We start from the raw sequence: 25051 nt of genomic DNA, 5'->3' as shown, positions 1-25051 counted from the left end.
GGCTACAGAAGTCACTATTTAATTCAATTCCTTCTTTTTTTTCATAACTATATGAACAGTTAGCCTTATCAGATGTTGTCATCTATTACCTTATAAAAGTGGACTGCTTCCAATCAATAATAAATTAAATAGGCAAAGGAGTTTTGATCGGATTAGTACATCTTCGAAAATGTCTATTGAACCAGTGTTTTCTGATTTGTATAGCAAAGATCAGTACCAGTCATATATTAAAAGCTTGCATGGACACTATCATTTTTTATTTTTCTGGTACATGTATTACTAAACAGGTTTTTCTATGAGCTACATGTACATAAGGTAAATAGTGGCAATCAATATACAAAATTATTTTACGTGTGCTGTTTGTCAAGTGTCATGTACGTTAGTTTTCACTCGCCAGATTGAAATAATGTGCACTGTACGAGTGCAATCCGAATCGAGTACCTTAAAAGACAAGGTCTGTGTGTGTAAAGATGTTATCAACTGATTAGGATTATCAGAGATCTTTCCATGTACAGGAAGCCTGTGTGTGACATCACATTTGCAAAACATTTATATCAGGCTAGTATAGCTATGGAATCATTTGGCAACAAGTCTGACTACCCTGAAACATCCCCGAGTTAATGCCAATTATTGGAAGAACTGTACATATCCAGTTATGAGATCACAAAGTATGATCACAACTGTCCAGTAATATGAAGTGCTGTTACATCACCATTGGGTGCACCAAGCATAGTGTAGACCATACTTTAGGTTCAGAAGACAGGACTACCTGTTTTTTCCATTCAATCTGGATTTTACTGTAATAGTGAAATGACTTGTTCACTAGTAAATAACAAATGTTTGTAAGTCTTATAGCAAATATTTTAAATTCTTTCGACTAAAACCTACTCATTTTGATGGGCAGGATCACATGGTAACAATTGTCCATCAGCTGAATAATTCCCATCAGAGACATCAGCAGGCAATTCTGGAAAAAGCAGGCAGAAAATGCATTAAGAAAGAATGTGGTGTCTGAACAAATTGTGTGAAACATTTTATAGAATATATTATGACAATATTCATTCAGCAGCACAAGTTTTTGATAGCTGGCCAGTTTCAGTCCTCATGGTTTGACACGAGCAATGGCTCTCGCTCCTGACTGTTCACACAAAACTGCTCCCTTAACCACACACTGATATTGCTAATTTATTTCCCTTAACATTCAGGGACGTACCCTGATCAAAATCCTAGGGGGGGGGGCACTACTTTTATAAACAAATGATACACTATACAAACTAAATCCTGAGATGCTATTAAAAAAAAGAGAAAAAAGTGAGATTCTCTGCCCTCCCTGCCCCCTCCCCCCTCCCTCCTGACATTACAGTGAATTTCAGAAGAGCAATTTCAGAAGAGCAATTTATTGCTCAACAACTATTTTCAATCCATAACCACTGCATCTTTGCTTTTACTCCATGTATCACATACATGTATAGATTAGTGTGTGAGCAGCAGTGCAATAAGACATTAATGGAATTATTTTCCACAAGTAAGAGCATGTGATATAAAATAATCCCCAAACGAGTTCCCTAACTTTCACATTGCACCTCTGTAAGTGTGATAATTTGTTTACATGTGTCATCAACAAAACTAATATTAAGTATGACTGCATTGGATACACAAACACTGTTAATAATATTCAACAAGGTTAGTTACAAAGATGCTAAAGTAACATCATGACCTTATCTATGTCCAGGCCTAGTAAATATAGTTCCCATTTATTTAAAGAATGAAATAACAAATTCAAATACTATTTAGTTTCTTTTCTATTCTTTTATTAATATTTAATGTCATTAATGAATACTTGTTGCAAAATCAGAGATGTCAATTTCACAAACCCGCAATTACTGTATAATGTTTGCAGTCGCTATAAACTTGCAATGTCACATGTCTGCCATAACCATTTGTTATAAAACCCTGTGGATTATAAATATCTTTATATACTCAATAGTCATTCTCCCCACCTGCTACCAACCTTGGTCAGGCTGCTGGTGCTCCCGTGCACCAGCCAGTGCAGGCGGTCCCCCCCCCCCCCCCCCCCCCGCCCACCATTACTGTCATGGACGGAGGAGCCGGCTCTTGTGCCCATGACAGGCGTGCACTACAACAGCTTGTTCTGAATGTGCACATAAAACCCTATGAACTGACCTGACCTAATAGTCATTCATAACAGGGAAAATATTTCTTCATATTTACTCATGGAGATATACTACTTCTTAATGTAACACTATGTCATCACTTATTAGCCAATGACTTTGTTAGCACTAAATATGATGTCATCACGATTGGCAAACATATTAAATTAGAAGTATGCTACTTAATTTAAAGGTAGTTTACATGGATTCATCTCTCTTTCCAACATTAAATATGTAAATGTGAATATAATTTCCTTTACATTCATTATAATTTAACAATTTTGGTCCAGACAAAGCAATGTCATTAGGGAACGTCATATCTGATGACGTCACTATATTCAGTTTGGTACTTTGTTTTATTGTTAATAAAAAAACATTTAAAATATTTTTCGAAATAAAATGTGAATTTTAGTGTTACTATTTGACTAAAATGTTTAAATTTAATTATAAGGATTGTCCGTTATTTCTTTTACATTCATCAGCATATGAACAACAAAAATAAGCCTCAAATTTATGTATGAATGGCTTCGCCAATTGCATATTATTATTATTTTGTTTATACCCCCAATGAACATAAAACAAATAACAGACAATCCTTAAATTACATTCTCTAATTATCTATTAATTATTAAAACAAAAACATACCATGATCTTTATTCTTTGGCTTATTTATGTCACTGTGCTCGAGATCAACATTCAAAACCGTTTTCACCAATTTAACAACTGTATCTAAATGAAAATCAAACATATTACACATTAACCAAAATGAACATTAAAAGTAACACAAGCAAGACTGAAGATCACTGCCTTAAAATGACAGTAATGTGCATAAAGAATTAAGATTTGTATCTAAACTCTAAATCTTTTGACTGTGACCCAGCAAAATAAAGGTGCAGCTCTCATAAAAAAACATGTGATTGTGGCAAATTAAAATTAAACTGGGTTATGATTAGAATAAACACAAAAATATGTTATCATCCAAAAACTGACCCACAACACAAAGCTCTACATGTACCTAGGGTGACAATCACATTTAGCTATTCAATTGCTATTGCTAATGAATATTCAAAAGCTCTTTGAAAAAGGAGGAAATATTTTTATAAAGCCATTCTTAGTAGTTTAATTCTAGTGTATATCTTCTACTTTTGATCTTTTGAAAGTGATCTTACAGTCTAACAAAACAGTACAGGAGCCAGGTCGATTTATCTATGTTGGAGAGTCAGGAAGGTTTGAACATTAATTCTGATGTAAAAATAGGACCCGATTTCAAATCTATGTCGGAGAGTCAGGAAGGTTTGAACATTGATTCTGATGTAAAAATAGGACCCGATTTCAAATCTATGTCGGAGAGTCAGGAAGGTTTGAACATTGATTCTTATGTAAAAATAGGACCCGATTTCAAATCTATGTTGGAGAGTCAGGAAGGTTTGAACATTGATTCTGATGTAAAAATAGGACCCGATTTCAAATCTATGTCGGAGAGTCAGGAAGGTTTGAACACTGATTCTTATGTAAAAATAGGACCCGATTTCAAATCTATGTTGGAGAGTCAGGAAGGTTTGAACATTGATTCTGATGTAAAAATAGGACCCGATTTCAAATCTGCATCTCTTACTTGCCTAAACCTGTACATATTGTCAATCTGCTGCTACCCAAAAGTCGATGAGACACTGCTAGACACCAAATTTCAGATATGAGGAAGATTAAACATTTAAAAATGTTTTTTATGACATTTTGATTTGCTGGATTTCCATAAGTGGGCAATTTGATCTACATTTTAAAGGTCAAGTAATGCTTTGTTAGAGGTCTATACAGAGTAAGGGATATGGTAAGGGTAGGTACCCATGCAAAACTGACCTTTATTGAGATCTATTTAAGGTAATTATATTTAGGTTGATGATGGTGGGTATTCGCACCATTATGACATTTAAAAGTTGCTTTAGAGGTCATTTTAGAGGTCAGTTGGAGTAAAAATCAATATTTGAAAATTTATTTTTACATTTAAAAAAATGTCTACAGTATGCGTCTAGGTCCTTTCTAAAAAAGTGCTATTTAGTACAAGGGCCAATACACGTCGGTACCATTTTGAGAGAAAAAGGCTCACTATATTTTTGTAAAAGAACATTGCCGTGGGCACATTTTTCAGTATGATGGATTCCCCAGTGGTAACTTAATACCTTTTATGGGTAAAATATGTGTTTTGGGGGTAAAAGCACCTTTTTTGAAATTTACCTTTGAAAAAGGGAATGTACAGCTAGAAATTGTTCTTAAAAAGTGGAAATTGTGGCCATTTATTCAAACTTGTTCTCAACAGCTGCCAAATGTTAACAGCAAACCCATTCTGAGATACCCAGGCACTTATTAGTTACCTTTATTTACAATATATTTAGGCAGAATAGTAAATTTTGGGTTTCAAAATTCCACTTTTATGAAAATGGCAGAAAAGAATGAATTGATATATAAGACACCAAAACTGTCAAAATTGAGTCTAAAGGTAAAAATCCATTGCAAAGTGATTTTCATTCATTGATATTCCTAAGGTGCCATTGATGAGTGGTTGTCATGGTAACACATCTTTCTTTTTTTCACTTGTTTTTACATTTGTGTATAATATATTTAGGCAGAATAGTCAATTTTGGGGTAAAAAGATCAGTTTTCAAATTCCGCTTTATGAAAATGGTAGAAAAGAGTGATTTTGAGATTTCCGTGCTATATAAGACACCTAGTTCTGCCCAAAAGATGTCAACGTTGAGTATATCAGTAAAAATCCATTGCAAAGCGATATCCATTTATTGATATTCGTAAGGTCCCATTGATGAGTGGTTGGCATGGTAACAGATTTCTTGGGACATCTTAGGCCAAGAGATGCCATATACTTTGTTACATTTGCTTAAATCGTTCATTTTAGTTTTTTGTTTCTTTTGTTTAACGACACATTAATTAATCAATGGCTATTGGAATTCAAACAAATGGTAATTCTGACACATTTTTCCATTAGCAGCAAAGGGTCTTTTATATGCACTTACCGGCCTCGGTGGCGTCGTGGCAGGCCATCGGTCTACAGGCTGGTAGGTACTGGGTTCGGATCCCAGTCGAGGCATGGGATTTTTAATCCAGATACCGACTCCAAACCCTGAGTGAGTGCTCCGCAAGGCTCAATGGGTAGGTGTAAACCACTTGCACCGACCAGTGATCCATAACTGGTTCAACAAAGGCCATGGTTTGTGCTATCCTGCCTGTGGGAAGCGCAAATAAAAGATCCCTTGCTGCCTGTCATAAAAAGTGTAGCCTATGTGGCGACAGCGGGTTTCCTCTAAAAACAGTGTCAGAATGACCATATGTTTGACGTCCAATAGCCGATGATAAGATAAAAAATCAATGTGCTCTAGCGGCGTCGTTAAATAAAACAAACTTTACTTTTTTTTATATGCACTTTTTCACAAAAAGGACGGCACACAACAAATATTTGATATACCAGTCGTGGGGCTTTGGTTACACCATTTAAAGGCATGTGGACATTTTGAAACTGTGTGTGCCCAAACAAGTGGGATTTTTGCTCCAACCATTGATTCATGAATGTATGTGCGTGTATCTATTATCTATGTATATATGTATGGATGTAGGTATGTATGTAGGTATGTATGTATGGATGTAGGCAGGTAGGTGGGTGGGTTGTACGTATAAATCGATTGATGGATAGTTTAAATGTTTTATAACAACATCAGTACTATAATCATGGTTTAATCTCTCAATCTCTCTCTCTCTCTCTGTTTTTCTTCTCTCTCTCTCTCTCTCTCTCTCTCTCTCTCTGTATATATATACACACACACACATACAATGTATATACATACACATACTCTCTGGCTCTCTGTCTTTCTCTCTCTATACATGTACATACACATACACTATTTTATTATGAATCAAATGAATATAAGTGTGGTGTGTGGGTGTACTTTGTCAAATTGAATATAATGCATTTACATTGTATATTTTAACCGGTGGCTAGACGTTTTAACTGCAATGTTATTATCCTGTTTCATCTCTGTTGTAGGTATAACTAGTTTTTGTATGTTTTTGGTTTTCCTGGCAACATTTACCCAATAAAGAGTATTTCTTTTTATTGTATTGAATTGTATTGTGTTGTATTTTGTGTTTTATTGTGTAGTGTGGTAGTTGTACCATGTACGTGTGTTATAATTAATAGAGATTTATGTCCTTTATTTCACTGTTTCTAATGTCTAAATTAGTTTTGCAAAGAAAACAAATGAACTGAAAACCAGCGGATTATTCTTCCAATAATAAAACCAAAAAACAAACCATAACAAATTAGAAAAAAAAGAAGAACAAGAAATACAGATTGAAAAACCATCATGCGGATTCTGCTTTTAAAAGAGAATGGGATCAAACAGAACAAACTGCATTTATGTTTTGTTTATAGAGTGAGTGCCCTCTAACTTTTGAATTCAGGTTAACAAATTCAGCATACACACACACACATCATGACTAGTATATCAAATGCCTTGGTATGTGCTGTCCTGTATGTGGGATGGTGCATATAAAAGATCCCTTTCTACCAATGTAAAAATTATGAAATGTTTGACTTCCAATAGCCGATGATTAATAAATCAATGTGCTCTAGTTGTATCGTTAAACAAAACAAACTTCAACACACTAGTTAGCCGTTGGGACATTTTGGGCCGCTTTGGTACATAATTTTTATAAATTTTTATAAATACCGCACAAGATATCCCAATTGATAAAAAGTTTGAAAAAATGGTAAAAACAAATCAACAATTGCACTGGTCACAATTTCCACTTCTTCTTTTTTTCTAGCTGTACATTCTAGCGGGGTGGGGTGGGTTTATCCTTAAGCTGACTATCAATCCCATCATCTGACTTAAATTGGTAGCACCATACATGCAACATACATAGTCCCCAACGGATTCAAGAGGACCACAACAATTCCACTCTTTAAGAATGGCAAGAACATCAGTTGGGTTTCATTAATAATTGATGATACACTGGAACCACAATTGTGTCATTAATAATTAATGATACCACACTGGAACTACAACTGTGTCAAGGGAATGTCACTTTAATTGTGCAAAACAGACATTTCTCTTTCCTAATATTGATGTTGATCATCATTGTTGTTGCATTTACCAAAGTTTGACACCCAATAGCCGATGTATTTTTTGTGCTGGGGTGTTGTTAAACATTCATTCATTCATTCATTTTTATTTTTGTTGGTGGCTTTATGGAAAGTTTCTCAATATGCATGTCAAAAATAAGATCACCTTTTTTGATGGCATGGCACACTCTACTTCAAACACACTGATGTCACTGAATGCATTGGACATTGTGGATATCGTGAACCAGTTGAGAATTTGTATGGTGATACCAGGGTGTGTGTGTTGGTGTGTGTGTGTGGGGGGGGGGGGGGGGGGGCGGGGGGGAAGCAGTTCATATGAGGGGATTGATAAAGCCAGGTTAAGGATATTCCAAAAAGGAGAGAAGGCTCTGGAGGTCTTAACCTATCAAGAATTCCTTACCTACATTTGGAAAGAGCTAATATCTAACCATACTTTTTAAGTATTCCTACTTAAAGATATTTGAAAAATAATTTGAATGTAGCAAAACAAGGCAGATATGTATTCCAGAATACACATATACTACAGTCCAGCACTACAATCCACCAATTGTTTCAGATGAATTACCAAAACCATCTAATTTTAACTGTTGCTAGAATAATAGTGCTATTGTCTTTAATTAAATAATAACATTATATCTAAAATATGAATGATGTTCATCTCCCCAAATAATTTTCCTTAATTTGTGCTCAATGACTTTAAATGACCCAAAAATTATCTTTCAAGTCAAGATCATGGGGTACCAAAACTCACTGTAAACATTACCCTACACAGCATTACACATGTACAACATTACCCATTTCTAACAAAACATGCCTCAAACATGTTTGGCCATTCGTCTAAAAAGAAACATGAGATCTGTTTAATTTCCCAATATATGAAGCATATTTCATTTCATTCTACACCAAAAACTAAAGATTAAACAGAAAAATATAGTTTTATATATGTAGTTCATAGTTTTATTCATAAACATCTTTGTAACAATTAGTTAACTTAAAAATATTTGACATGATTCAGTTGAGAAACAGTCAATTTTGAAAGTAACTCCTTTGTCTTTGGGAAACTTAATTATGACATACTATTTAAAACATACAAATTTCCAGCTAACATACAGGTTTATTTTTATAACTGCTATTTCAATTTCAATTATAATATCCTATTAGTTTATATGCATCATAGAGACAGGTAATTATGTACAGTAGTTAATAAAACAAGTTTTATCAGCATCTAAAAGGATGTATCACACAAAATTAATATTGTAAAATAAATGCATTTTTTGTTTCAATTTTCTCATAGTTAGCATGCGAAGTGTAATATCTACTGATCAATTACATACATTTATCCTATGATTTACCCATGATATCCATGTCATAAACCCGTGTGATAATTTAGTGTATTAACCCGGTTAATAATGGTATGCAAATTTGCAAGGTCTTTAGGTAATGTGTTGCTGAGGATGGGTCATTTACAACTTGTAAGGGTTCGTACAGAAAGTGTGAAATCAAATTCAAGAACATTTGCGGGGGGAAATAGAACTTTTTGAAGAACATTTTAGGAGTTTCTTATGCAGGTCTGACTTCGCGTGGCTTTCTAAAGCATACTTCCTAGCATTCACAATGTTTAACCGTTTCTTGCAAAGATTGCGTACTGCAACCTTGTCATCTGCGTGATCTTTCACTATCCAATCTTTATATTTGGGATCAACAAGCCACTCATCCCGAAACTTGCAACTTCCATGTTGGCGAGGCATGATCAAAAACGTTCCAAGAAACTTCCAACATGTGCAAATTAAAAATCCAAATGGCGTCGCATAGAAAATAAAAAGCAAACACGGCCCTAATTGGTCATTCGCTCTTGAACGAACCAATAGAAAATGTTGTAGCATTAGCCTATATCAGGTGGCACCATCTACTGAATCAAACTACCACTAATTCATCAATTCCCGGATCTCTGCTATTTTGTTTGACACAATTCGCTGATTTTTTCATACAAACATTAGTAATGATTGTTTGACAAAATGCCAATAAATATTATCCCGTCATACAAATTGTTAGTTAAATGCATGAAAATTCGTGAAAATCACATTCAAGAACATTCAGTCAAATTCAAGAACATTCGAGGGTACTCGAACGTAAAAATCAAATTCAAGAACATTCGAGACTTTAGGCACCCTGTGCGAACCTTACAAGCCAACAAGACCTGTATACCAGAGCGTAATGTTAAAATAATTTGTGCTAATTGTGATGACTTTAGTACTGTGGTTTACTAACAATTAAATTAAAATGTCATTTTAGAAGTGTTTTTTAATATGTAAAATATCAACCTCGTTTAGTTGGTATTTGTCTCAGCAGAGCCTCGACAAATACTGATTAACATAGACTCAGTTGATATTTTCCATATTAAAAAAACTCATGACGAATCCTCTACTTAATAATCAAGAGCAAACCTTTAATAGCACTTTCTGGAAAGGACCCACACTCATAGATATAAAAATAAACAAACAAATAAAATCTCAATTTTGTCCCAAACTAACTTATAAAATTAAACCCTAAAATGACCTTTAAAGGTCAAAATGGCATGAGTATCCACCCATACCCCATATAGATCTCAATAAAGGTAAATTTCACATGGGTACCTACCCTCACCATAAATGTTACCGGGTACATTGTATAGACACAATAGGCATGGTTGCACACTTTTAACTCAGTGCTACCATTAATTTTTTTAAAGATATGTTTTCAACATTTGTAAACACATTGTTTCGTATATAGAGGTTATTACCAGTGTTTTTCGGTATCGTCAGTATCATATATTAGGAATAAAAATTGTATTATGCAAGCCTCTGGCGAGCATAATACATTATTTTTATTCCTAATACATGATATTGACGATACCAAAATACACGAGGGTAATAATCTCTTTATCATATAAGCTCAAGCTTAATACAACGTGTTTTTGTAAACTGTACACGTAACTTTAATTCCAGTCTGCCATTACTAGATATTCAAATGACGTAAGAATATGTGGCGCGGTGTATTTTTGAATGGAAATGACGTCAAACTTGAATGACGTCATTTTGGATGTCCTTACATCAAAATAAAGTTATGCCAAACGTTTTTTGTTTTCTGAACGCTGGACAGCTTTCAGTGTCAAATTGCCATTGAAATGTTTTTATTTGATGACTATGAATGCATACGTCAATCATGGAGTGTCACCCAAGTACATTTGCTTAAATGTCAATAAACCTAGTGCCAAGACCTCGACTAATTTACATCTAATTTGCTAAGTTATCAAATTCTTAAAGTATGTGATTCTCTGATCTGAAAAATATCACATACTTTGATTGCACTGAAAATGTAAGATATTACATGATAAAAATTTATATTAAATATCATGATTTCCCCATAGTTTGCATGTACACTGTAATGACCTATGTAATCATATTTGTGAAAAGTGAACCGTATGTAGCATATCTGAAAAAAAAAAGAGCTCAAAGTTATGAAAAATGTAAAAACATAATTTTTCCTAATTTGACCCTAAATGATCTTAAATGACCTTTAAAGATCAATTTTGCTTGGGTACCTACCATAAACCATACCCTGAAATGAGTTTTAACAAAACATTAAGTAATGATCTCAACACTAAGTCTGCACGCCAAATTTACTAAACACTGGGCCTGCTTTGTCAGTTTCTTACCTTTAGCACTTGTGAATAAATTTTTCACACTTTCTTTGTCTCCTTCTATGTCATCATCTGTAAGTACATCTGAAAAGAATTTAATTTTATAATTACAAAACAACGAGGTAATTCAGCAATTAACAATGTGATACATAAGGTAAATCATGTGACTCACCCCCACTCTGGTTAACCGATTCAGTTTATTTATTATATTTTAATAAAGATTTCAAGAGATCGGAACATTTTTAATAAAGAATTTTTAATGTGTAGTTGTTATGCCATCGGACTTCTGGCTGGTAAGTACTGGGATCGTATCCCACCTGAGGAAATGGGGATTTTTAATGCCAGTACCGGCTCCAACCCAGAGTGAGTGCTCCGCTAGGCTCAATGGGTAGGTTTACGGCCACATACACAGAGTTTCGACCCACTTCATGGGTGCAATTATGGGTGTGTCTCCCAAGTGTATAACCCCACATGGGGGATGATTACCCAGCATGCACTGCAGGTTCTGTGTACCCCGGGCTCGGGTGATACCGAGATAGCTCAACTGACAGCAAGCGTGGAGCATGGCCCTGTCAAGTAGTCCCATACCGAAATGGAAATACTGCGGCTTCACCATTCATCTCCTCATCATCCATGTTTGTAATGTTCAAAAAACTAAAAGTGTCTTTGTCTCTGTGTTAAATGTTTGTAGCGTTTAAAAAAAAAAGAAAAAAAAGTGGGATACCACTGTTCTGACATTTTAATTTATATTTCCATTGCCGGTTGATAAATGTAGTTTCATTTTTATAAAAGGCGGTGTAAATACTATTTCAGACCTAAGATAGATAATTGTAATGCTAAACACTACCACTTCCGTTAATTTTATAAGTAGTGATATCCCTATCAAATTAAAAAGTTTATAATTTTTTATCAGGAATTACTGAATAAACATATGGTAGTAAAAGTAATCAGTAACAACAAATTAAATCTACAAATGATGACAAAATATCAGACCACAGTGAATGGGCACAAAAGACACTTCTGATCATGTGACATATTTGGCGCCAAATAAGTAGTTTTTAAGGGAAATTGCACACTATAAAAATAAAATAAATGTTTTTTATTGTTCAAATAAAATATAACTTTTCTTGTATGTATCAAACAGACTAATGGACATTGGTATCAGACATAATAGCAGAGTTTTTATTAAGGTTTCCTCCGTACTCGCCAAAGACTGTTTCCTTTGATGTAAAGTGTGCAGACTTACACATGCAGATCGATGTGTGTGTGTATAGGATCAGGATACAAACAGTTGATTGACATCTTAACTGTACAGAGAGGGTGTATCAGATAATTAATTGACAACTACTTCTAAATAGAGAAGACATGGACACTGCAATTTTAGTGATTATGCACAAGAATAACAGCTTTTGGATTGGTTCACAGCAGTCTGTGTCTGGGTCATCTATGTAGGAACGAATAAAGGATTAACTATACATATTAATTGTTGCTTTTGTAAGTCTGCAAATAGACTCTTTTGGATATGAATATATGGTTGTGGTAAATAATTTTAATGTGCTAATTTGGGGGTAATACATAAATGTCACGTTAATAAAAATCATGGACTAGGCTAGGTTGATCTTGGACCAGCATGGGGCTATCTAGTATTTTCAGTACTACTAATAGTACTCGTAGGGAAGTGGAGGGAGAGGCAAGATGGCACCACACTGGGACACTTGAAGCATGCCAACTTTGTTGTCAATGGCAATTAGCAGTCAACCGTTGTCAAGGGAAAGGGTGTTGAGGGCCTTGAGGTATGAAGGACATGTTTGACTTATTAAAGGTATGAATACCTGTGTACTGTTAAGTTTCAAAAGTTGTTACACCCAACTGTCGATTGTCACACATGGCCAATTAAAGCATAGCAGCAATTGATTTAAGGCACTTCCACAACATTAAAGCACTTACTTACACACCTCAGGCATAGCGGCCCACTACACTATATGCCTGGGGCAAAATCCCTATGTAAATACATGTTGGCTCTTTGGAAAAATGTTCACACTGCTATAATTTCAAATACTTACTACTATATAATAGCAAGTCTTAACTTATGCTTAGCAATGTTAAAACAACATAACAGTTGGCTTGTTTATTATACATAATTTAGTGCAAAATTGAAAAATAAAAATAAAATAAATCCGCCATTGTTGCTAAGGTTGGAAATGGTAACTTAATACATGCACATGTATATACATATTTTGTTGTTGTATTATTTGTTTTGAATTTGGTTATGATGAAACTTTTTACCTGGTTTAGTAGATGATTGCTATATACATGTATAACAAAACAAATTGATTGATGCTTCAGATAGTAAAAGTGCATATAAATGTACATGAATATTGTGTTTCTCATACACGTTTCACTCTATATTCAATTACTAGTTAAGAACACAGCACATTTTGATTAACATTTAGTTTCCTTGTTTTTGTAAATCTTGCTTTAATACCTCAATATGGTTGAAATATCACGAATTATAAAATTACTATTAGAATAATTAAAATTTAAAGAATTCTGAATGTTTAGACTATTTGCTACCATGGCTATACTCATGTTGCAATAAGTAATAAGTTGATAAAATACAGTTGGAAAAAGCCTGTGTGTTGCTGGTTACAATTTTCAGATGTATCAGTACCTTTGACAATATCAATTTGTGCAAACTACTTGTTCATGGTAAAAAGATGGCTACATCATGGTAAAAACATTGCTCTATAAATTTGACATTTATCAATGTAAGCAGATTGCTTGTTCATGCTAAAACGTTGCTCTATACCTTTAATAATATCAATGTTAGCAAACTGCTTGTTCATGGTAAAAACAGTGCTCTATGCCTTTAACAACATTAATGCTAGCAGACTGCTTGTTCATGGTAAAACGTTGCTCCATACCTTTAATAATATCAATGTAAGCAGACTGCTTGTTCATGCTAAAACGTTGCTCTATACCTTTAATAATATCAATGTTAGCAAACTGCTTGTTCATGGTAAAAACAGTGCTCTATGCCTTTAACAACATTAATGTTAACAGACTGCTTGTTCATGGTAAAAATGTTGCTCTATACCTTTAACAATATCAATGTTTGCAGACTGCTTGTTCATGGTAAAAATGTTGCTCTATACCTTCAACAATATCAATGTTTGCAGACTGCTTGTTCATGGTAAAAATGTTGCTCTATACCTTTAACAATATCAATGTTAGCAGACTGCTTGTTCATGGTAAAAATGTTGCTCTATACCTTCAACAATATCAATGTTAGCAGACTGCTTGTTCATGGTAAAAATGTTGCTCTATACCTTCAACAATATCAATGTTAGCAGACTGCTTGTTCATGGTAAAAATGTTGCTCTATACCTTCAACAATATCAATGTTAGCTGACTCTGCTTGTTCATGGTTAAAACGTTGCTCTATACCTTTAACAATATCAATGTTAGCAGACTCTGCTTGTTCATGGTCATCATCATCGTCATCCATGGGAATGCCAAATACTCTGAAAGTAAACATTTCTTCACTTCATCACTGAAATGTGTCTGGTAGTAATGCAAAAAAACACATTTTAGTAGCAAGCAGACCTACTTTAGTTTAAAGGTACTTGAAAACTGTAAATAGATACTCGGTCAGAAATTAATTTACAGACGTGAAATTTGGAATTTAAGTTGATCTATTAATGCAAAAATGCACCCTATATTGAGGGTGCTTGAATTAGAGGTAACTGCTGGTATTTGTACATAAAGCTAGTAGTCAATGAAAAATCTGGCAGGGACATGGTTTACACTTCCAAATGTCCAGTTTGTTTGTGATGAATTCATGAATAGACATTTATTTCCTGTAAAAGAACTAAATAGCAATTTGGCTCACATAAGACCTACATTTTAAATGTACATGTATCAGTAATTTTGACACAAAAATATGGTTAAAGTCTTTGAAGCAGCATTTGTATCTGGCTTATATTTCGAGATATTCATTAAAATAATATTACATATGGTGGCCATCTTTAACTCCAATATGGAAGACATATTATCTAATTCTTTATATGCACCAGTAGATTTGTAAGTCCCTAAAATAGGTGTATAGTCTTTGGAACAATGGTTCTATGTTGCTTAAAAATGTATAAATAATGGTAAACATTCGACCTGCTGTTTTATATGCACAAGCCGATGCATAGCTCATTAATATATGGGTGTAGACTTTGGAACCATAATATTATATTTTGAAATTTAAAATCATGACCATTGGGGGATGGGGAGATATTTTGAGATTTCTGTTAAATTGACCTCACTAGGCGACAGACTAACTGTGCCCAGTTTCATGCTTTCCTAAAAAGTTAATGATTGATCATTTTAGCCACTGGGCTAAATATGTATTAATATACATACCGTATTGTTTCTATTTGAAGCGCCCAGGCGCGATGCAAAACACAAAGGGGGCACGCTAATTAGAGTACTAGAACACGTTTCGTAATACGTGTGAAAAATCCTCGTATCAAACTGTCAATGCGTCTGGCTCGCTGAGACATCAAAAGCTTTGCCGCCGAGTCACTCCACCAGTGACGTTTTCTTGTTGAAATGACGTAGCGTACCGTACATCGTTAGCTGATTTATCGAAATACATGGTACTGTGCACGTAGACATATAGGGCCTGCGGAGTTATTGCTATGATGGGTGAAAGAAGCATGGGCGGCAATCACCCTTGCATTAACGATGATGACGATGGTGACGACCAATTTGACGGGTTTTCCCCTGAAGATGTGGAAATGGACGAACAGTTACTGGAAGCTGTTCTATCCGACAATGATTCCACAGACGACGAGGATCATCAGTCAGACAGCACAGACTACAATAGCTCTGGCTGGTAGTTTGTAACTGACACGTTTCGATTGTCACTGTGTACACAAATTATTGTCATTTGGACTCCAGTTTTAAGTTTAGTTAAAGTTAAATTGTTGACATTTGACTCCAGTTTGCAGTTTAGTTAAAGTTATCATTTACCCGTTTTTTAAACGGTGTTACGGTGTCGGTGTAAATACCTACCGGTATGTTTGTACTTCCGGTTTTGAACAGCGTTAACGGAGTGTCGTGCGTTCATTCTGCGTAGAGATAACAACGACATACATTTGATAAACGACATGTGTGACATACTGTTCGCCCATACTAGTGTTGTAGTGCTTCACCTGTTTGGATTTAATTTTTTTACCGATTATAATCATTGCAAGTCGGCAGTCAGGTAAGCCAGTTTTACTATTTTACGGGTACCGCTTCATGATACATTTCTCGTGATCATAGGGGGCGCTTATATTAGAGGGGGCGCTACAAATAGGAACAATACGGTATTGACATCCATGCATGCTCACTGGTATAACAGTCCAGAAGGCAATAGAAATTGTGGTCATTTGAAATTATATCATGGTAACTGATAGTCTGTATAATTCAATTATTTAATTAACACATATATAAAGTTCTATTTATAGACACTATTTACAAAATGCCATTTTTTTTAGCAATTATGATAATTTGTCCCAACTGACCTGAACAAGGTAACTGGGCAAAAGTGTTCATTGCCGTAGTGATTGAGCAACTCCACCTTAATAAATTTGACAAACTGTTCATCATTGACTGCAAACCACTGAGCTGACTTGTCCTCCGTTGCCTCAAAACTGCCAACTTGTCGCCATTCCTTTGCAGGGTTTCTGAGAGAACCAAAAGTAACACAATGATAATAAACTCCCATCAGAGTAGGCACCTTCTGATAAGTATGTTCAATTATCTTAATAACATTAAATAGCACTAAATAGGTTACAAACCGTAACCACTATAATTATAGATCTTACACATTAATAAAGAAGAGGTCTTTCCCCAAGCAGTTATGCAACAATGGATAAAGAGAAGCATAATGACAAATATCTGTTTCATCCTTTCTGTATGACTATACACAATTTTATACCAAGGGAATCTGTGGATCAGTGGTTTAGAGTAAGAAGATGATCGTGTCACTGACCTGTCACTAACTAGAACGGTGAAGGCACGTGGCTGAGATGAGAACAACTCCAGACTGGCAATCTCTACCGACTTCACTTGTACCGGCTCACATAGCTCCAAGACAAACCTGGATAGATGTTAAACATATCAGTTTTAAACCAGAATACACACAAATACCATCTCTAGTAACTTGTCAGGTCTTACATCATCATACCCTCAATATGGCAGTCTAAAACTGGATGTTATTGTCATGTCAAGATATACATGTATGTTTCTGAATTAACTTTACAACCATACTGTTACCATTAACAACACCTGAATTACAGGTTATTTTGTTGACACACATCTAAAGTTAGTATTAACTGGTTGAAGTCACTTTATTTTAGCTTACTGTTCTGAGTATGCTGAAGCTGCTTACCATTTCTTGGCACTGCAGGGGTTAATTATGTATTCATCTCTGCTAGATGATAAAACACCTTGCACATTCTCAGCTTCTGGATTTGTAGCAATGATCTTAGCACCACAGTTTTTTGAAGCATAATCAACTCTGAGCTTTGGTTTGATAACAGATGCTGTTGGTGGAATGACTGCTATAAAAATAAATATCTTAAAGTGCTGTGCCAGACCATACACTAAAATTTCAAATTCCACAATTAAGAGCCTTCTTAATTCATTGCAATGATATTTTACACTGATATGTAAATCAATAATTATGAAAATGCCCCATAATTTTTTTTAAAAATCACTCCCGTAGAACACTGCTGGAAACGACCGAGTAAAATTCTCGGTAAAAACATTTGCCTGTAAATAGCTGTGACGTCATGAAGGGAATTCGCTTCACAGAAGTCTACCACAAGATGACTCGCAGCGCAAGCGAAAGTGGGACCGACAGCGACTGCCAGGCTCAATTATTATACGATTCTTCTTTCGATGATGAATCGTGTAATGATGACTAATATTTATGCAACACAACAAATAATGCCGTATCAGTTTGAACCTGGAACGTCATCCAAAGAACCGCCGGCCTGACAGATGATGATGAAAATGGTCGTGGATGTGGGAGACAGTTTACCACTGAATTGCAAGTTTTATTCTTGTTTTGTTCTTTAGCTTTTTGTGCAAATTATTTTTCTGCACTGTATGTTCTAGTACTTGTGAATTAGTAGAAAAGATGATAAATAACACTTGTATTCTACTAGTCAAGTGGACTTTTGATTGAACTGAACTTTATTTACTCTCAGGCCGTAAACCATGGCATATCATGATATGAGGTACATAATACATTTATACATATATTTTGACAACATTTATACATATATTTTGACAAGATGGCAAACATATAAGTATTTCAAATAAATAAATAAATAAATAAATAAATACATACATGTATGTATGTATATGTATGTATGTATGTAGTATATATATATATATGTGTCTGTGTATGTGTATGTGTCTGTGTCTGTGTCTGTGTCTGTGTCTGTGTCTGTGTCTGTGTCTGTGTCTGTGTCTGTCTGTGTCTGTATCTGTGTCTGTGTCTGTGTCTGTGTCTGTCTGTGTCTGTATGTCTGTATGTCTGTATATATATATATATATATATATATATATATATATATATATATATATCTATATCTATATCTATATATATATATATATACTAGCGGAAAAAAGTAACAGTGTAACTTAAAACATCAGATAAAATTAACACGGCTCAATATTTTAGCCTGATGTTTTGCACAGTTGACCAGTGAACGCACCGCCACACAATCGCGGGGTCAATTCCGTATTGGCACGTGCCGTTTCGCTTCTTGGACATTGGTCTGTTTTTCAAGCTTTTTCCGCCCAACATTTTACTGCTCCAGCTTTTGTCGACTTTGCTACTGTCGGGTCATTGTTTGGCAACCGGTGGAACAGAAAAGCAGGTTTTTTCGGTTGAAAGTGGTCGTAGAGCAATGCCCAGGCTAAATGTAAATGACCGCCTTCGCGCAATTGGTATGATCCAGGCTGAAATGCTCCATTGCGCTGTTGCTACGCAATTTGGTGTCAACATAAACACTATTCAGGCTTTGTCGAGACGTTTTCAACAATTTGGTAATGTCAGAGACCGACCACGTGCAGGTCGTCCACGCGTGACGTCACGACAGCAGGACAATCATACCCGACTCGTGCACCTCAGGAATCACTTCCAAACGGAAAGTCTGACAGCACGGACCATTCCTGGATTGCGTGCCATCAGCCCCAGAACTGTACGGAATCGATTACGTGAACGGCGTATCCGTCCGCGGCGTCCGGCTGTCCGTTCAGTTTTGCTAAGACGCCATCGTGTAGCACGTCTGGCTTGGTGTAAAAGACACTTGCGCTTTAATCGCCGAGACTGGGCGGGTATTCTGTTTACGGACGAGTCCAGGTTTCACTTAGACAGCAGCGACGGCCGTTCAATAGTCTATCGTCGTGTTAGAGAACGTTTTAGTGACGCCTGTATTGTGGAGCGACGTGCTTTTGGCGGAGGCAGTGTCATGGTTTGGGGTGGTAACACGTCAACTGGACGAACACCTATTGTGGTCATCGATGGCAATTTGAATGCCGTAGGCTACTGTGACGACATTATCTAGGCTCACGTCATCCCATTTGTGCAAGGACAGCAACGTCACATCACGCTTCAGCAAGACAACGCTAGACCTCACGTCGCCCGGGTGGTAAGGGATTTCTAGCTCAGCAGAATACCGATGTGTTGCAGTGGCCTGCAGTCTCACCCGATCTTGCACCAATCGAGCACGTCTGGGATGAGATGCAACGTCGTGTACGTGCGCTGCCTAACCAGCCGGTGACGTTGGCAGCGCTGGGTTAGTCCAGATCTGGAACGGCATTCCCCTAGCATTCTTCAACAATTTGGTAGGCTCTATGAGGCGACGGTACCAGGCCTGCATCGACGCAAACCGTGGCCATACGCGCTATTAACTTTGTGAACTGGTTTTTTACCCCCGTGTCTTTCATCCCCAATACCAATGAAATGACGGATGCTGTGACATTTTAAATGAATTGCAGTTTTGCAGATTTGCCTATTAACCATGCTATCTGATCGTTTCATCGTTTTATGTCTTGAAATTATGTTTTTATCAACATGATAACCATACACAGTTACTTTTTTCCGCTAGTATATATATATATATATATATATATATATATATATATACACATTGTGTATATACATATATATATATATATATATATACACATTTATATGTACATGTACATGTACATATACATTTATATGTACATATACATCTACATCTATATAGATGTGTGTGTGTGTGTGTGTGTGTGTGTGTGTGTATGTGTGTATATATATATATATGTATATATATATATATACTCTTCAAAAGAAGAAACGCAAAACCACATTGTCGTAACATTTGGAGAATTGATTTAATTATTGAATGGTGAGTCCGATAATTACCAAATGTTGCAGGATTGTTCACAATTCACTCTAGTCCATTGTGAGTAAGTGATAGGACACACCACCAAGGTCAAGGTCATCTGGAGTCAATACCGGGTGTGGTCTCCGCGTGTGTTGACAACTGCCTGGCACCGCCTGCCCATTGAAGCAACCAGAGTACGGATGACGTCCCGGGGGATGGTGGCCCACTCGGCCTGCAAGGCTGCTGCCAGCTCGGGCAGGGTCTGGGGCTGTGGTTGTCGCTGTCAGAGGCGTCGGTCCAACTCGTCCCATAGATTCTCAATTGGGTTCAAATCCGGTGATATCGATGGCCAAGGAAGGACATTAATGTTGTTGTTCTGTAGGAAAGCCGTTGTGAGACGTGCTGTGTGAGGCCTGGCGTTGTCATGTTGGAACACTGCGTTGGCGTTGGCCATAACTGGAACGATGTGTGGCCGGAGGATCTGGTCAATGTAGCCCTGTGCATTCAGGTTGCCCTGCACGTGGACCAGGTCAGTTCTGCCAGTGTGTGAGATGGCTGCCCACACCATGACACTACCCCCGCCGAATCTGTCCACTTCCTGCACGCAGTTTGCCGCATAACGTTCACCACGACACCTATACACGCGACATCTTCCATCATGACGTCGGAGCAGAAATCGGGACTCGTCACTGAACCACACCTGTCTCCATCGCAGTTGAGGCCATTGTCGATGAATCTGGCACCACTGCAGTCGGAGTCGACGGTGTTGTGGTGTTAAGATGACACCTCGAACTGGACGTCTGGCACGAATTCCTACCTCACGTAGGCGGTTCCGTACGGTCTGGTCGGATATCCTGCGCAAACCTGGTATTGCTGCGGCTGTGGAGGTGGCAGTAGTCAATCGTTCCCGAAGGTGGCGTACCCGGATGTAGCGGTCCTGCCCGGGGGTAGTGACCCGTGGTCAACCGGATCTAGGGAGGTCACGTGTTGATCCATGTTGCTGGTAACGGTCCCACAGACTGGAGATGGTGCTTGGGAACACATGGAATGCCCTGGCAACGGCCGTTCTGGATTCGCCTGCGTCTAGTCGGCCGATGGCATTGTTTCTCTGCGGTTCACTGAGACGTGGCATGTCCTGGATTGTCAACTGTCTGCCAGATACAGAGGCCAGGCAAGCGAACACCCTGCACTTTTATACTGTCGGTGTTCATGTTGCACGTGCAGACAACGCACGTGCAGTGGTGACATGGTTTGCACGTGGCTGCGTGGAAACTTTATTGTACAGTAGCTGCGTTTCATCGAATGTAACCGTGGGAATGTGTTTGGGACATGCAATGACCTTATATTCACAAAGCATGAACCGGTAGGAAACATAAAATCGGAGTTATAACCCATTTGTACCCTTTTGCGTTTCTTTTTTTGAAGAGTATATATATATATATATATATACACACACATATATATATACACATATATATAGATATACATGTATATATATATATATATATCTATAAAAAACAATTGGCTCAGAAATAAATAACTTGTAGTAAATTCCACAGTATTAAAAAGGTGTTCTCTGTGGGAAGGTATAGTAAAATTAATTTAATGTATTTATATTCTGTCTCACTGGGAACGCCTTTTTTTCTAAGTTGCAAACAAAAATAGTATTTTTTTGTTATTTCCAAAACAGTTTTACTTTTCTTCTTATGTCAAACCAAACTGAAAGTATTTACAAAAAAAACATTTTTGTAGGATGGGATGGACTAGGCTATAGATACTTACTTGTCTGAACTTTACTGTTACTGAAAATGTTCTCGAATTATTAAAAAAACCCTCACAAATGACAAACGACAACAATTCGGATGTTGATTGCACGAACCATGCATAATAAAACAAACTGTTTAGAGTTGGAAGCATAATGCAGTTTGGGACGTTGATGATATGCAATTCTAGGTATCCCCAAACAATAATGTCAGATATGTTATATATAGTAACGTTATATAATATATGTAATTACAGTATTTGTATTAGGGGTTTCTGTTTGGGGGTACCTGTGGTTTCGGTGTGGATGGTGTCAGCGTGTTATCACTTGTTTGTGGCGCAGAAAAATTGTTGGTACGGCATCTTTTTTAAATGCCATAACACATGGCATGCATAATGCTAACATTTTTCTGGCTGTACATTTTAGCAAAAAGTGGAACTCGTCCTCAATTCAATAGTCATTCTATTAAAAAATTGTTTTTTGCTATATATATTTCAGTTTTGTTTGACGTAACAAGAAAAGTAAGTGTCTGGAAATAACAAAAAAATACAATTTTTGTGTGCAATTTAAAAATCAATCGGCTCAGAAATAAATAACTTGTAGAATTAAATTCCATAGTATGAAAAAGGCATTCTCTGTAGGATGGACTATAAAGTGTCCAATGCTGTCGACGTTTCGCAATGGTCTCAGGCATTTTCTTCCTGTCTAGTCTTTCCATGCTGTTTTAATGAAATTCACATATAGATTTCTCACAGCAACATTACTAGGAAATGCGTGAAGACTAAATTTATCGTCTTTTGTATTGCTACAGCTGCCAACAATACGCCGTTTAACCATAATAAACACAAAAGAAGGAATGGCACTGGCTATCGAAAGAAGTTCCCTTCGTGACGTCACAGAACAAATCTTAAGAAAATTCCCGAAACAAATTTAGCTGGTTCTGTTTTTCTGGGGAATATTTTTAAATCGAAAATATACTGGTATATAATTTTAAAAAATTATTTTTTTAAATTTTCTAATCATATTAAATAATATGTTGATTGATATAGCTCAATACATCATATATCTGGAACAGCACTTTAATAATTCAAACCATATATTATTAAATAAATCATATCAGTTGACAGTTACATACATAAATCAAATTTAGCATTCATTTTATGTCAACAACACAATTGCATACCAATGCACACACACACCAATGCACACACGCGCACACGCACACACACACACACACACACACACACACACACACACACGCACTGCTGGATAGAAAAACACACAGGAAGAAAGCAATATATTTATAAATGGAGAAAAAAACTATTAAACATGTCTGATGTCAGAATTCATTTTGTTTAAACCAACTGAAATTTAAAAAAAAAGCTTTACCATGAAATCAATGCAGAAATAGTGGTCTGTATCCTGAGAACACAGCCATTGTAAGATGTTTGTTACTAACAAAGCTACATATTACATACATTTTCGTTTAGAATGCCAGTGCTTGTACATCCAATGTGTTTGCAGTGTCAGTTGTGTGCTAATTTTTGCAGAAGTCACTTTTCATTTTACTTCGTAATATATTTTTTTGTATATACAAAATTATTGACTGGTACCCACAACTTACTGTGATATTATCATTTAAACGTTTGATAAAAGCGATCATAGAACAGTTGTCACACAGGACCGGCATATGACAATAAATATAATAAATATATAAGGAAACAAGATTATAATAAAAGGTTTATACCCAGCCAGCTAGCCAACCCCAACTTATTGTGATATTCAGGTTTTGCTACAGGCACTACACAGGGTCGTGATTTATACAACCGTCATCATAACTCAAGTTGTATATGCATGTCCATATCCATTTAAGGTTTAGACATTTCTATCCTGGGCACAGCCTCTAACATTACCAACAATTGAGTCAAGAGCAGAACAAGGTGGGGCATACATTTAAAAAAAAAAAATTACGGACTGTTTTCCATACAGTTCCATATACTTCTGAATCAGCTAATGTGTTTGTTCTTTAAGATTTTCGTGAATTGATTTGCTCATTGGACATCATTTGCTGTAATTTTACCTCATTGGACATCATTTGCTTTAATTTTACCTCATTGGACATCATTTGCTGTAATTTTACCTCACTGGACATTATTTGCTGTAATTTTACCTCACTGGATATCATTTGCTGCAATTTTACCTCACTGGACATCATTTGCTGTAATTTTATCTCACTGGACATCATTTGCTGTAATTTTACCTCACTGGACATCATTTGCTGTAATTTTACCTCACTGGACATCATTTGCTGTAATTTTACCTCATTGGACATCATTTGCTGTAATTTTACCTCACTGGACATCATTTGCTGTATTTTACTTCATTGGACATCATTTGCTGTATTTTACTTCATTGGACATCATTTGCTGTAATTTTACCTCACTGGACATCATTTGCTGTATTTTACTTCATTGGACATCATTTGCTGCAATTTTACCTCACTGGACATCATTTGCTGTAATTTTACCTCATTGGACATCATTTGCTGTAATTTTACCTCATTGGACATCATTTGCTGTAATTTTACCTCACTGGACATCATTTGCTGCAATTTTACCTCACTGGATATCATTTGCTGTATTTTACTTCATTGGACATCATTTGCTGCAATTTTACCTCACTGGACATCATTTGCTGTAATTTTACCTCATTGGACATCATTTGCTGTAATTTCACCTCATTGATCATTTGCTGTAATTTTACCTCACTGGACATCATTTGCTGTATTTTACTTCATTGGACATCATTTGCTGCAATTTTACCTCACTGGACATCATTTGCTGTAATTTTACCTCATTGGAC

General features: G+C 36.2%; 1 protein-coding gene across 1 annotated transcript in view; it reads right to left on the bottom strand.

Moving 5' to 3' along the window:
* Window positions 1–25051, bottom strand: part of LOC121382989 (SUN domain-containing ossification factor-like) — a 103489-nt gene that overhangs the window by 33189 nt on the left and 45249 nt on the right. The window contains exons 6-12 of the mRNA XM_041512708.1: window positions 17430–17601; window positions 17031–17138; window positions 16561–16722; window positions 14450–14526; window positions 11018–11086; window positions 2817–2900; window positions 889–967 (exon numbers count right to left, since the gene is read on the bottom strand). Of these exons, the coding sequence (XP_041368642.1) occupies window positions 889–967; window positions 2817–2900; window positions 11018–11086; window positions 14450–14526; window positions 16561–16722; window positions 17031–17138; window positions 17430–17601 (751 nt within the window). The remainder of the gene's footprint in view (window positions 1–888; window positions 968–2816; window positions 2901–11017; window positions 11087–14449; window positions 14527–16560; window positions 16723–17030; window positions 17139–17429; window positions 17602–25051) is intronic.

This window comes from Gigantopelta aegis, chromosome 10, assembly GCF_016097555.1.
Source record: "Gigantopelta aegis isolate Gae_Host chromosome 10, Gae_host_genome, whole genome shotgun sequence".
NCBI classification, from domain to species: Eukaryota; Metazoa; Mollusca; class Gastropoda; order Neomphalida; family Peltospiridae; genus Gigantopelta; species Gigantopelta aegis.
Note: the sequence above shows the minus strand (reverse complement) of the source record. Positions and strands in the feature narration are given on the sequence as shown.